Source organism: Taudactylus pleione, unplaced genomic scaffold, assembly GCF_031769625.1.
Source record: "Taudactylus pleione unplaced genomic scaffold, aTauple2 ptg001990l, whole genome shotgun sequence".
Taxonomy (NCBI): Eukaryota; Metazoa; Chordata; class Amphibia; order Anura; family Myobatrachidae; genus Taudactylus; species Taudactylus pleione.
In genome coordinates, this window is record NW_028286386.1 from 9571332 (window position 1) to 9586230 (window position 14899).

The window sequence follows — 14899 nt, forward strand, 5'->3', positions numbered from 1 at the left end:
AACGTATTTTTTGCTGTTCAGGTAAACTTTTGTATCAATGCACATTTGGTCAATAAAACTACAGCAATAATTGAAAGCCAGACCATCCTTTGTAAATATTGTCTATTGTTCATCCAGGTTGATCCAGAATTGGTGGACACGCAGAAGGTTAAGACAAGAACATGGTGCTCATGTGAAAGCTAGTTTTACTCAATGGGAGAAAGACTATAACCTGCAACCCATCAATGCTTATGGATTATTTGAAGAATATCTTGAAATGAGTGAGTTCTGGGTTCTTTTTTTGTATTGTTTTGTTTTTTATTTGCAGTGCTAATGTAGCGTTCTCATATAGTAATAGTAGCAACTCTGGAAGTAATTTATAGAAATCCTTTCAATTACAAATCATGTTAGCAATATGCTGTAGGAACGTTGGTAATGGTGGCGCATCACTGCTGCCACATCACTCATTTTTCCTCACACACCAATTGGGGCATGCAAGAAAAAAGCAATGTTGCTCTACTGTATTTCCTAGTAATGTACGTAGCCATACACTGTGGCTACACATCACCCAGAATTGAATTGGCCCCTTAAGCTGATCAAACCACCAACCTATCTGAGTATTGGTAAGTGCATACACTCTTGCCATTTGTCTGCCGGATGTGCCGGGCTTGATTTCACAACTGAGCGGGCATTTAAATTTGCACGCCCAGTTGAGCTGTCACTCATTGGCATATCACTGCAGCATGTGTACGGGCAATCGGCGGGTTACCCATACACACCAGCAAAGGACCGATATATCTTTTAGATATATCGGCCATCTGCTGTGCTGCAGGGCCGATCCGATATGTCTGTGAATGATGTAATTCACAAACATATCAGGTGTACCCACCCGCCGATGTACTATAGATATATCTGCCATTCAATGGGACGCCCAATATATCTATCAGTGTGTACTAAGCTGTAGATCAGTGATTCCCAACCTCGGTCCTCAAGGCATACTAACAGTCCTGGTTTTAGTGATATCCATGATTGTGCACAGATGCTTTAATCAAAATAACTGAGGCACTAATTAAGTTACTTGTGCTCAAGTATGGTTATCCCTAAAACCTGGACTGTTAGTGTGCCATGAGGACCGGGGTTGGGAACCCCTGCTGTAGATCATCATTCATCTGCATCTCTATCATTGCACTGACCAGGATCATATTTGGATGCTTAGGAACCAAATGAAGTCCCTGTACTGTATTCTATATTAGTGGGCTAGGTTTTTATTGATAACCATGAGTAGGTTAATCCCTATTAATGGGTGTGGTACTGTGGCCATATCAAGCTAGGTGGCGATAGTGAGCCAAGGATTCTATGTGGAGCTGGAGGGATCCGCCCACACAGGGAACAAAAAGGAGTTGTGACCACACCTAAGGGCTGCCTTGTAGTCATGGGCAGAGCGAATCATTGTACTGAGTTGAGCCACATGGCTCAGCTCAGTGAAGTGTCTCGAGACAGTGTCTCGGGACACGGCTCTTTTAGATACTGCAGAGCAGTAGCAAGTAGTGGCACTGCAGACTCGAAGTGAGTCACTGACAGCTCCGCCCCCCCGCAGCCCAGCAGTGCAGGTCATACTTTTGCACGGACTCTCCCGAGTCAGTGCACACACTCCGGGCCCTGACGCTAGCGGTGCGACTCTGAGTGAGTCTCTGCCAGCACTGCCCCTGCAGCCCCGCACGTCTGATCATCCTACTGCACTGACTCTCCCAAGTCAGTGCACACATCCTGGGCCCCGCCGGTAGCGGCTCCCTCTGAATATGTCTGACAGAGAGGTGGCTATCTCGACGCAACAAACTTTGAGAGACTCAAATCATTCAAACATCTAAATGACTCAAGTCATTGTGTCAAGAGATTCACTCACTAGCCATCTCTACTACCTTGTGTACAGAGCTCAGGTGATGGTAATGAGGCAGACCAGTCAGGCTGCATGTGGAGTCCATCTAAGGAGGACTGAGGCAGCTAAAGAGCCCAGTGTGTCAAGCCATGCCGGTGGGGGGCCAGGAAGCTGTGTCCAGACCTGCAGCCAGACAGGAAGAACCACAAATCTCTGACTGTGTATGTAAAGTAGTAACAGCCAAGCTACAGGTCAGGAGGCCAGTGTCAATACTTGCATACGGCACAGGGAGGACTACAAGAAAGACTTTGTTGCCAGGAGGCCGCGTCCTGTTAAAGACTGTACTATAAAGACTGAGACTGTGTTACCTTTGCAGACTAGCTGCCCATTATAGAGAGGGACCAATAAGTGAGTTAGTTCCCTGAATGGGGGCTAGGTTGTTTATTATTTTGTTCCTGCATACTGACAGTAAAGCACCATTTATTTTATTTAACCTGAAAGCTGCGTGTTGACCCTTATTATGCACCTAGATACTGCACCATTAACACATCTACCGAGCTAATTTATCCCAGTTTATCACAGGTACATAAAGTCGACATTCAGAATGTCAACACCAGAATGTCGACATGTCATATGATGTCAACATTGTAAGAGTTGGCAACATGTCGATAATGCATTTTTACCATCCATTCTGCATCTATTCCTAACCATAACTGCCGCCTAACCCTAATCTCAGCCTAGCAATAGCCTGTAACATAACTCTAGTCCTAAAATCATCTGTTGATTGGTTTATGTTGATGCGATATATAGTAGTGTCATTCATGTTGCCATTCCGTAAAACTTACCTTTCTGGTGACATCCTCCGGCTAAACGATCCCTCCCCGATCCCTGTAAACAGCATGAAGACAGATATTTCAGGAGTCCAATGTGAATTCTTCTCATTGCGCAGAGGACATGTCAGTTGGAGGGTAGACCGGGTCAACGGGGGTGGGGGAGAGTGGGTGCAGCAATCAGCACTCTGAATCATCAGCGGAGGTGGGGGAGAGTGGGTGGAGCAGTCGGCACTCTGGACCAGCAGTGGGGATGGAGGAGAGGGGGTGCAAGCAGTCGGCACTCTGGATCAACAGTGGGGAAGAGGGTGCAGCAGTCGGCACTCTGAATCAGCAGTGGGGGTGGGGGAGAGGGGGTGCAGCAGTTGGCACTCTGGATCCAGCAGTGGGGTGGGGGAGAGGGGATGCAGCAGTTGGCACTCTGGATCAGCAGTGGGGGAGAGGGGGTGCAGCAGTCGGCAGTCTGGACCAGTGGGGGTGGGGGAGAGGGGGTGAAGCAATCGGCAGTCTGAGGTGACCCAGTTCCAGAAACAGGAAGATAGATATCATCAGTCATCAATGCATCTCTTGTGCTGAGTAGCCCAGGCACCTCTGATTGGTCAGCTGTCAGTAAAGGGGGCAGGGAGAAGACATCCGTCTTCTCTGCTCTTCTCCCATCAGGAGGCTCATTATTCCATCTTGAGATGGCAGCGTTTTTTGCAAAATGGAAAGCTCAGCTTTCCGTGCTTCTCTAAATCGCTCTCCCCATAGTAGTGTATGGGGAAGCAATATGTGAACTAATCAGGGCACCACTGGAGAAATTTCAGATTTCTCCATGGTAGCCCCTTGTTGTATTGTAAATAAACCTTTAGTACATTCCTGCCTATAAACCTCTAAGATTCACCTGCCTAGAACCTCTAAGACAAAACCTGCCTATACCTTCTAAAACCACAAGATGTCGCTAATTAGCGCTGTGTTTGATTATACCATTAATGAAATACTGAGACAGTTGAATAGCGGTCCAATGCGCTAAAGATTATTATTCAGGTAAAAGTACAGATGTTACAATGCTATGATCTAATAATGAGCGCAAATAAATTGTACAAACATTAGGTCATAAGGTACAGTTAATATACATGAAACGGTTATTAAAGATCAAAATACAATGAGCAATATGAGACAGGAAAACAGAAGACAGAGAACAGAGAGAGAGAGAAAGAGAGACACATCAAAATACAATGAGAGAGATATCAATGTCTGCTGAGAGCACATGTTCAAGATGGCTGGTGATGGTGTGTGTGTGTGTGTGGGGGGGTTGGGAATGCTACCTGCCCTATTGTCCAAACCGCATGGTCTACAGACAAACTCCATTATGAAGAAAACCCACATTAAGTTGTAACTCTGTAAATCATACATCCATCAATGATCACAATTATATATATCTATCTGACCCATACAACACCATAACTGGGTAGAATTATAATTTCCTTTGTTCACCCCACATGGAGGTCGCCATCTTTAACAAACTGCAGACTATCTTCCATACGGCAATTACTTATGACCTCTTTCAAAGCTGTTATTAATTCAAATTCCATATACCAGCCTATGATTACATTCATGAGTATACAACACATACCAAGCCTATCTCTCCCAAGCAGAGATATTGTTCAAGTACATGGGAAGGCCCTAACACAGCTAACCAGCGGATCTCAAACAATTATATCAACCAGCATCAATCATTACAAATATTACAAAAACTCCATAATCAATTCCTTTCCTGCATGCTGCTAAAACAACCAGTATGAACAGACTATTGTACACTACAGTGTAGATGATAACATTACAGACTAGATCACATCATATCATCCTCTGTATGCTAACACAGACTCATGAATATCCTTAACAAACTACAAACCACAACCTTAGATAAGCTAATAACAGGTTAACACCAAAAGTAGCTACAGACACCCAAATAGACTAGCTACTGTACAGTTTAACAACAATATCCTTTTGGTTACCTGAAACTACTGCTAATTAGATTCTAGTCTCAGTTAGCCATCTCTATTGATTAGACTGGAATAACCAGTCCTTTGGACAAAAATGTAAACAAGCCTACACAATGTCATTGTCCTGTGATTAGGGTTAGAAATCTGTTACAGGGCATTCATTGGACAATTTCAAATGGATACAAAAGGTCTCCAACCTCCCTTTGCATCCCCCTTTCTCCCCCGCATGCAAATCTAAGCTGCTATGGCATACAACATTTCAAGTAGTTATTCTCTCTAACATTCATATTTCATAGCCGCATGTTCTGATCTTCATATTGATGTCACCGGAACGCTGTGGGAACAGAACGGATCAGTATGGCACCAAACACTGTCCATTTATCATTTACTATGCCATAGTTACAGAAAACATTCATTTCTTTACACGTGGGCACTGTGACTAAACCATATAATAATAATTCCTTTTACGTTGCAGGACCATTGCTTTTAAATGTGTATGCAGGGAAAACACCACTGCTTTGCTATTGCTCAAATATAAGTCTGTGGTGATTTTAATGTGTTGGAAAGTTATTTTATGTACTCTGAACACTGTCGGTATGTGTTTGGGGAAGATTGTTAAAAAGCTGTTCGTGCTACTTTTAGCAATTTTGCACTGTGGTTTGTGTACTATGTATTTTTGACAAAATGGTGCTTGTGTAAGCTTTCTTTTCTAAAATGGAGTCTTGCTGCCATTCACAAGATGGCGTCGTGCAGGTTTTCCTGATTGCCAAACAGATTCTGCCTTACCCAATTATTCGGTTTCGACAGTCCACCCTTTGATAGCCAATCAAGCGCTATCACAACCTATTCTGAATCTGTTTAGCCATGCATGAGAATATACCGTTCAATGTTACTATGGTATGACACAGTGTGGTCATTTGAACCATTCAGATAATGCGTCTCCGTGAGGGACATAAAACATCCCTTATACGCACACCGCGGATCCTTAAGGGATCATGGGAACGATGTGGGGATGCACCTATCCTATAAGGGGAACCTTGGAAGGGGTTGGGACTGCATTACCTAAGATGATTTAAATTAACATAAACGTTATATTTATGCATGACCACTCAAATTCAGGTTACATTAGCATAGGGTATGTTCTAAATCAGGGTTATAGTACAATTCATTTTTCATAACCTGAGTATCCATTTCTACCATTATCATCTCGACTCTTTGTTTCGCTCTAGTTTGTCTTTTACACTTCAACACATTAGGAACATATCTGACACACCCACCAATTATTAAGATGACACTGATTATGAGGATCAGAAGTTTACCTAGTATAGCAACCAATTTCTGGACCCACTCTCCTAGACCGGAGAACCATTTCACAGGGTTCAACCACTCTTCTACCTGTACCTCTACTTCATCCAATGAAGCATTATGGTCCTTTCGGAATTCCCACTTTAGCTGCAGAATTTCATACATCTTCCGGTCTATCACCTCCTTGGGGTCACTGGTGTTATTAGTAATATATGTGCAGCACTTTACTCCAAACTGGGTGGCCAATGTTACACAGTACCCTCCCGTAACAGCTGTTAAATAATTTAACAATGATCTGTGTTGCACAAGTTCTTTTTTTATGTTTTTTTTTTAGGCTTGTAATTCTTTACCCGTATATCTGAACGTGTCATCATACATCTCGGTGATATTGTCTATTAATTTGGCAAGATCTTGAATATATCTAAAATTTTAAGTTCCCCGAGTTTCAGGTATTACAGATCTTTTAATTATTACTGTACTATGATTAGTCAGACACTCCCCTGATTGGCATATCTCTCCTCCTTTCGACTCCTCTGCATCAATGCCGACATCAGCTCCCATTGTCTGTATCAGTCCCCCATCACCGAAACCAGGAATCCCCGAACAACTCAGGATGGTGAAAACTCTGAAAAAGAATACAAAAATGAACACAGCGGACTGGTCCATTGCTGCAACACTGATCTGCAATTTCTTTAGCTCAGATAGCTCACAGTCACCTTTTAATCTTCCCGGCACAAGCTCGCGATTGACAGGTCCACGCTATCGGCCTCGTCTCCGCCTTGTATCTCTCCCGGTAGATTAATCCTCCCTGTATTTGGTGGAATGGACTCTGGTATTTTAGTCGGCCACCCTTTGAGGATGTAGAATTTTGTTAACACGTCGAATACGGTTCTATCCCCCTATCAATCAGGCAAACTGAACACAAGAAATTATTAGATCAAATGAATTTTTCTCCAGGTTTAACACCATTACAGTTTGCTTCAGGCATGTTAGTAAATAACACTTCAATTCCTGTTGTTCTTACACATTGTCATGAGAACCTGCACAGTAACCTCATAATATTTTCACATGAGGCTACCTGGTAAACAGTATCTCAACAGGAGACAGACAGGTGGTCTGGGATGATCTTGATACTAGTACCTATCACCTTACACATGTTGTAAAAGATATTATTTGTGAAATGAGTATCCCTTCCGTCACTAATTCTAAGGATACTGTATTGATACAAAAATTCCTGCAATAAAAAATTCTGTTATAAATGTCTACGGTTCTATTGTTTCCTTGGTCCCTGGGTAGGGCAGTACTTCAAGTATTTAACCTTAGCCGGGTATGGCTGTCGTATGTGTTTGGCAGCCTTGCGTCCTGTATGTGAAAGATAAAGCACAACAGTTTAATATCATTTAAACATACGGGCTGAAAAGATATTAAACAGTTCTATAAGGCTTTGGCAAACAATACTGGGTTAGTCCCTGGGACCCTGAGGCTTTCGTGTCTATGTGCAGTGTACCTCTCCCTTGCTGACACTGGTGGGATTGTTACATGGGAAAGAGCGGACATTACAACAGGTTCATTATCTGCATCATAAACATGTTCCTTATAGTTACTTAGAAGAGGGTACAATTTACTTGTTACATTTTATGTTTGTTTGTTTTTATTTTTTACATTGACTGTACCTACACCTCCATCCGCATAGGGCGGGGTGGTGCGCGTGAACCATATGTACTACCTTCCACAACGCTACCGTGCCACACGTGCGCGCTATTTCGCAGCTTGCACGCATTGCAATTCAGCACTGCGGGTTTACTCTCTGGTAATGTGCTCACGACGCTAGTTTGCGTCGTTTGCACATTGTTAAGCCATGCATCCCCTTCATGCTGCCACAGTTTTAAACAAAATACTTAATCTTTTCCTCTCGGGATCGCACCATACTGATGTGATCCTGGACATTGTCTAACACATTTTTATCAAAACTACCAATTCTAGGAAACGGCCTAACACTCACTCTCGTCATATTAAACCATAAATCACAATACCTGGTTGCATTGGCACCGTACTTAGTATGCATAATATGTCGTGCCGACCAGAGCGGCGCTTTCAACAGCAGCAAACCTATGGAAGAAATTTCTAGATGCATCCATTCACCTATGAAAGTTATTTCTAGATGCTTTCACTCACCTGTGGACGATTTATAGTCGGCGGCGCCCACACACCTGGATAAGATTTAGGAAGGCACCTTCCAAGCCTATGTCGGCTACTCTCACGCACCTCTCTACAACAAAGACAACATGTTACACCTGCTACTGTGTATAGAACGGTAAAGCTGCTTACCGAGCGACTAGCACTTAGCCCTTAAAGGTCATACAGTACCTTTAACTGTAGGGAACAAGTTACCCCTACCAACAAAACACTCACTGTTACACACTTTTTCCTGCGCAGAAAAATACACGTTAACCCAGATATTGGTAATATTTAAAAAAATTTAAACCTCAACAGCTTTGTTCAAACATGTGGCAGCAGAACTGGAAGTGCGTATACGCTATTGTGCGCCCAGCCGCATACACATTAATGCGACTACCACACAACCGTATAATGACTTTTTAACTGTGTACGCAAAAGTGCGTCTTTTACTGTGCGCAAAACTGCGACTCAGCCGCGTACTCAATACTGCGGCACCCCTTTTAAACGTTAGGTTCTATCAACAAAGGAAAACAAACTTTTTCCTTTCTTGTCCCTGGATTCTAGTCAGCTTCCTTTGCTCACACGAAAACGAATAGCGATCTTTCAGCACAAAGCGGTTACAGGAAAACCCTGTATGTGGCCACTCCACCCTTTGCTGAGATATCGCTAGACGTATGTGCCGTGTGAGTAGGTAAGTGACTTCACTCGATGAGCCCCCATCTGTTGTATTGTAAATAAACCTTTAGTACATTCCTGCCTATAAACCTCTAAGATTCACCTGCCTAGAACCTTTAAGACAAAACCTGCCTATACCTTCTAAAACCACAAGATGTCGCTAATTAGCGCTGTGTTTGATTATACCATTAATGAAATACTGAGACAGTTGAATAGCGGTCCAATGCGCTAAAGATTATTATTCAGGTAAAAGTACAGATGTTACAACGCTATGATCTAATAATGAGCGCAAATAAATTGTACAAACATTAGGTCATAAGGTACAGTTAATATACATGAAACGGTTATTAAAGATCAAAATACAATGAGCAATATGAGACAGGGAGACAGAGGACAGAGAAACAGAGAACAGAGAGAGAGAGAAAGAGAGACATCAAAATACAATGAGAGAGATATCAATGTCTGCTGAGAGCACATGTTCAAGATGGCTGGTGATGGTGTGTGTGTGTGTGTGTGTGTGGGGGGGGTTGGGAATGCTACCTGCCCTATTGTCCAAACCGCATGGTCTACAGACAAACTCCATTATGAAGAAAACCCACATTAAGTTGTAACTCTGTAAATCATACATCCATCAATGATCACAATTATATATATCTATCTGACCCATACAACACCATAACTGGGTAGAATTATAATTTCCTTTGTTCACCCCACATGGAGGTAGCCATCTTTAACAAACTGCAGACTATCTTCCATACGGCAATTACTTATGACCATTCAAAGCTGTTATTAATTCAACTTCCATATACCAGCCTATGATTACATTCATGAGTATACAACACATACCAAGCCTATCTCTCCCAAGCAGAGATATTGTTCAAGCACATGGGAAGGCCCTAACACAGCTAACCAGCGGATCTCAAACAATTATATCAACCAGCATCAATCATTACAAATATTACAAAAACTCCATAATCAATTTCTTTCTTGCATGCTGCTAAAACAACCAGTATGAGAACAGACTTTACACGTGGGCACTGTGACTAAACCATATAATAGTAATTCCTTTTACGCTGCAGGACCATTGCTTTTAAATGTGTATGCAGGGAAAACACCACTGCTTTGCTATTGCTCAAATATAAGTCTGTGGTGATTTTAATGTGTTGGAAAGTTATTTTATGTATTCTGAACACTGTCGGTATGTGTTTGGGGAAGATTGTTAAAAAGCTGTTCGTGCTACTTTTAGCAATTTTGCACTGTGGTTTGTGTACTATTTATTTTTGACAAAATGGTGCTTGTGTAAGCTTTCTTTTCTAAAATGGAGTCTTGCTGCCATTCACAAGATGGCGTCGTGCAGGTTTTCCTGATTGCCAAACAGATTCTGTCTTACCCAATTATTCGGTTTCGACACCCTTTTCTGAATGGGGCGAAGCTGTGAAAAGCCCTGTTATCCTATTAGAGATTTTTACGGTTACATGAATATACCCCAAAGTACTAACCAATTAGCTTCTAACTATCATTTCACAGGCTGTGTTTGAAAAATGGCAGTAAGGAACTAACTGGTTGGTACTTTATCTCTTTCCACTTTATCTCTCTCCAAACTTTGATAACTCTATCCTACTGTTTCCTAAGTGAGATATAGAAGGGTATTCAATTAGAGGCGAAAAGTCGGAAAATTTTCGCCTGTCCGACTTTTCCCCTAATTTGCCTGTTTCAAAGGCGAAATCGTTCCGTGCTCGTCCCCGCTTTTCGCCTAATTCAATTGCAAAACAGACGAAATATTAAATAGGCGAATGTGGACAGGCGAAAAGTACTGAAAGAATTGGGGAAATCAGTGTGTACCCCAGAAAAAGATGCACTAACATATGAAATCAATATAGATGTGTACTAATAGCCCTAATAAAACTATTTGGGGTACTTAAGTTGTGTAAATTGCTTGCTATTAGCGTCTCTGTAAAAGTGGTGAAGAATGGCATAAAGCAGCATTTTTTGGTGAAAATAAGTAGTCCAGTCAAATTTGGGGTACCTGAAACAGTGGCATACGCAGAATTTTTAGTGGGGGGTTTATATATATATATATATATATATATATATTAGGGGTGTGCACCGGCCACTTTTCGTGTTTTGTGTTTTTGTTTTGGATCTGGATCTTTCTTCGTGTTTTGGATCTGGATTGGTTTTGCCAAAACCACCCTTCCGTGTTTTGGGTTCTGGGTTTTGTGTTTTGGATCTGTATTTTTTTTTAAAAAAGCATAAAAACAGCTAAAATCACAGAATTTGTTGGTTTCTCTGCTCCTATGCTATTATTAACCTCAATAACCTTAATTTCCACTCATTTCCAGTCTATTCTGAACACCTCACACCTCACAATAGTGTTTTTATGTCCAAAAGGTTGCACCGAGGTAGCTGGATGACTATGCTAAGCGACACGAGTGGGCGGCACAAACACGTGACCCATCTAGGAGTGACACTGCAGTGGCAGACAGGATGGCAGTTAGAAAAACTAGGCCCCAAACTGTACATAATGCAAAGAAAAAAAAGAAATGCAAGATGGAATTGTCCTTGGGCCCTCCCACCCACCCTTATGTTGTATAAACAGGACATGCACACTTTAACAAATCAATCATTTCAGCGCCAGGGTCTGCCACACAACTGTGGCTGAAATGATTGGTTCGTTTGGGCCCCCACAAAACAAGCTGGCAATTAATGTGTCCCTGCACAAACTGGCTCTACGGAGGCAAGATGTCATCCTCATCCTCCTCATCCACCGATTCCTCACCCTCTTCAGTGTGTACATCCTCATCCTCACAAAGTATTAACTCGTCCCCACTTGAATCCACCACCACAGGTCCCTCTGTACCTTCTGGAGGCTGGTCTCCCTGGAAGAGCTGATAATTCATTTTGATGAACATCATCTTCTCCACATTCTGTGGAAGCAACCTCCTACGCCTTTCGCTGACAAGGTTCCCGGCTGCACTAAACACTCTTTCGGAGTACACACTGGAGGGGGGGCAACTCAGGTAAAATAGAGCCAGCTTGTACAGGGGCCTCCAAATTGCCTCTTTTTCCTGCCAGTACAGGTATGGACTGTCTGACATGCCTACTTGGATGCTGTCACCGATGTAATCCTCCACCATTCTGTCAATGGTGACAGTATCATATGCAGTGACAGTAGACATGTCAGAAATTGTTGCCAGGTCCTTCAGTCCGGACCAGATGTCCAAACTTGGCCCTGCCTGCCCTGCATCACCGCGAGCGGGTTGCTTAGGATACCTAAGTTTTTTCCTGGCAGCCCCAGTTGCGGGAGAAAATGAAGAAGGAGCCGTTGACGTGTCACGTTCCGCTTCAGCTGACAGTGTGTTCACCAGCAGGTCTTTGCACCTCTGCAGGCTTGTGTCGGCCGGAAAGAGAGACACCACATAGGCTTTAAACCTAGGATCAAGCACGGTGGCCAAAATGTAGTGGTCTGATTTCAACAGATTGACCACCCTGGAATCCTGGCAAAGCGAATGAAGGGCTTCATCCACAAGTCTCACATGCCGAGCGGAATCGCTCCGTCTTAGCTCCTCCTTCACTTTCTCCAGCTGCTTCTGCAAAAGCCTGATGAGGGGAATGACCTGACTCAAGCTGGCTGTGTCTGAACTGACTTCACGTGTGGCAAGTTCGAAGGGCTGGAGAACCTTGCACGACACGGAAATCATTCTCCACTGCGCTTGAGTCAGGTGCATACCCCCTCCTTTGCCTATGTCATAGGTGGATGTATAGGCTTGTATGGCCTTTTGCTGCTCCTCCATCCTCTGAAGCATATAGAGGGTTGAGTTCCACCGCGTCACAACCTCTTGCTTCAGGTGATGGCGGGGCAGGTTCAAGAGTGTTTGCTGGCGCTCCAGTCTTCGGCACGCAGTCGCTGAATGGCGAAAGTGGCCAGAAATTTTTCGGGCCACCCAAAGCGTCTCCTGCATGCCCCTTTCGCTTTTCAGAAAATTCTGCACCACCAAGTTTATTGTGTGAGCAAAACATGGGACGTGCTGGAATTTGCCCAGATGTAATGCCCGCACAATATTGGTGGCGTTGTCAGATATCACAAATCCCCAGGAGAGTCTAAGTGGGGTAAGCCACTGGGCGATGATTTCCCTCAGTTTCTCTAAGAGGTTGTTGGCGGTGTGCCTCTTACTGAAACCGGTGATACACAGCGTAGCCTGCCTTGTAACGAGCTGGCGTTTCTGAGATGCTGCTACTGGTGACGCTGCTGCTGTTGCTGCGTAAGGTGATACATCTACCCAGTGGTCTGTCACAGTCATATAGTCCTTAGTCTGCCCTGTTCCACTTGTCCACATGTCCGTGGTTAAGTGGACATTGTGTACAACGGCATTTTTCAGGACACTGAGGACACTTTTGTTGACGTTTCTGTACAGTCTCGGTATCGCCTGCCTAGTGAAGTGGAATCTAGACGTGATTTGGAACCGGGGACACACTACCTCCATCAATTGTCTAAATCCCACTGCACTAATGGCGGATACCGGACGCACGTCTAACACCAACATAGCAGTCAAGGCCTCAGTTATACGTTTTGCTTCAGGATGACTGCTGTCGTACTTCATCCTCCTCGCTAAGGACTGTTGGAGGGTCAATTGTTTAGTAAAAGTAGTGGTGTTCCTACTTCCTCTCTGGGATGATGAACGACTCCCAGCAGCAGCAACAGCAGCAGCGGCAGCAGTAGGCGTAGCAATGCAGGATCCTCCAGAGGAATCCCGGATAGGAGAGTCAGTCATGCCAGTGACATGGCCTGCAGGACTACTTCCGATCCTGACTAAGGAGGAAATTGACGAGGAGGGAGTTGACGGTGTGGTTTGCAGGCACTTGGATACAACAGGACAACAGGATTTAGGTGTCCCTGGACTGCTTACGGTCTTAGCCAAAGTTTCTGAACTTGACAGTAACTTTTTATGAACGCGCTGCAGGTGCCGTATAAGGGAGGATGTTCCTAGGTGGTTGACGTCCCTACCCCTACTTATTTCACCTTTACATATGGTACATATGGCAAGACAGTTGTTGTCCGGATTTGGATAGAAATATTGCCAGACCAAAGAGGTGGAATGTTTGGTCTTCTGCCCAGGCATGACCGTGATGGGCTTTTTCATCCCACGGACAACAACTGTCTCCCCCGGAGCCTGATTTAAACAAACCACATCACCATCAGAATCCTCCTCGCCAACTTCCTCCTCAGCACCAGCTACACCAGTATCCTCATCCTGTTGTACTTCAACAGTGACATCTTCAATTTGCATATCAGCAAGTGGACTGTGGGTGCTCCTTTCAGCACTTGCAGGAGGCGTGCAAATGGTGGAAAGAGCCACCTCTTCCCGTCCAGTGCTGGGAAGGTCAGGCATCGCAACCACCACCACACTTGGACTCTCCTTGGGGATTTGTGATATCTTCTTAGAAAGCACAGTTCTTCGCTGTGCTTTTGCCAGCTTAACTCTTTTGATTTTTTTAGTGGGAGGAGGGCTTCCATCGTCATGTGAAGCTGAACCACTAGTCATGAACATACTAGGGATCGACCTTAGCCATTCCTTGCCACTCCGTGTCGTAAATGGCATATTGGCAAGTTTACGTTTCTCTTCAGTTGATTTAAATGTCTTTTTCAAGGTCATTTTCCTGAACTTTGCCATTTGGGATTGTATGTGCCCTCTACTATGACATTGGGCATCGGCCTTGGCAGACGACGTTGATGGCATGTTATCGTCTATGTCATGACTAGTGGCAGCAGCTTCAGCACTAGGAGGAAGTGGTTCTTGATCTTTCTCTATTTTATTTTTATCGGAGAAAGTTTGGTCCTCCATTTATGTTATATCGATTTGATATATACGTGCGGCTAAACACAGAAAATAATTTTTTTTTTGGTTTGGACTGGAGTGTACTTTCGGGGGTTACAGCACCCTTAACGGTCAAGCCAGCCGGCCCTTTACTTATGACACAGGCGCACGCTTGGCACTACTTTGTTGATGCACGTGCGGCTACTGCGCACACAATTCACAAACACAGAAAATAATTTTTTTTTTGGTTTGGAC

At 43.8% G+C, this 14899-nt stretch overlaps 1 protein-coding gene across 3 annotated transcripts in view; it reads left to right on the plus strand.

Annotated features, from left to right (window-relative positions):
* Nucleotides 1–14899, plus strand: part of ANO4 (anoctamin 4) — a 267991-nt gene that overhangs the window by 213738 nt on the left and 39354 nt on the right. For all 3 annotated transcript variants that reach the window (XM_088465536.1, XM_088465538.1, XM_088465537.1), the window contains one exon: nucleotides 118–260. In XM_088465536.1, the coding sequence (XP_088321662.1) occupies nucleotides 118–260 (143 nt within the window). The remainder of the gene's footprint in view (nucleotides 1–117; nucleotides 261–14899) is intronic.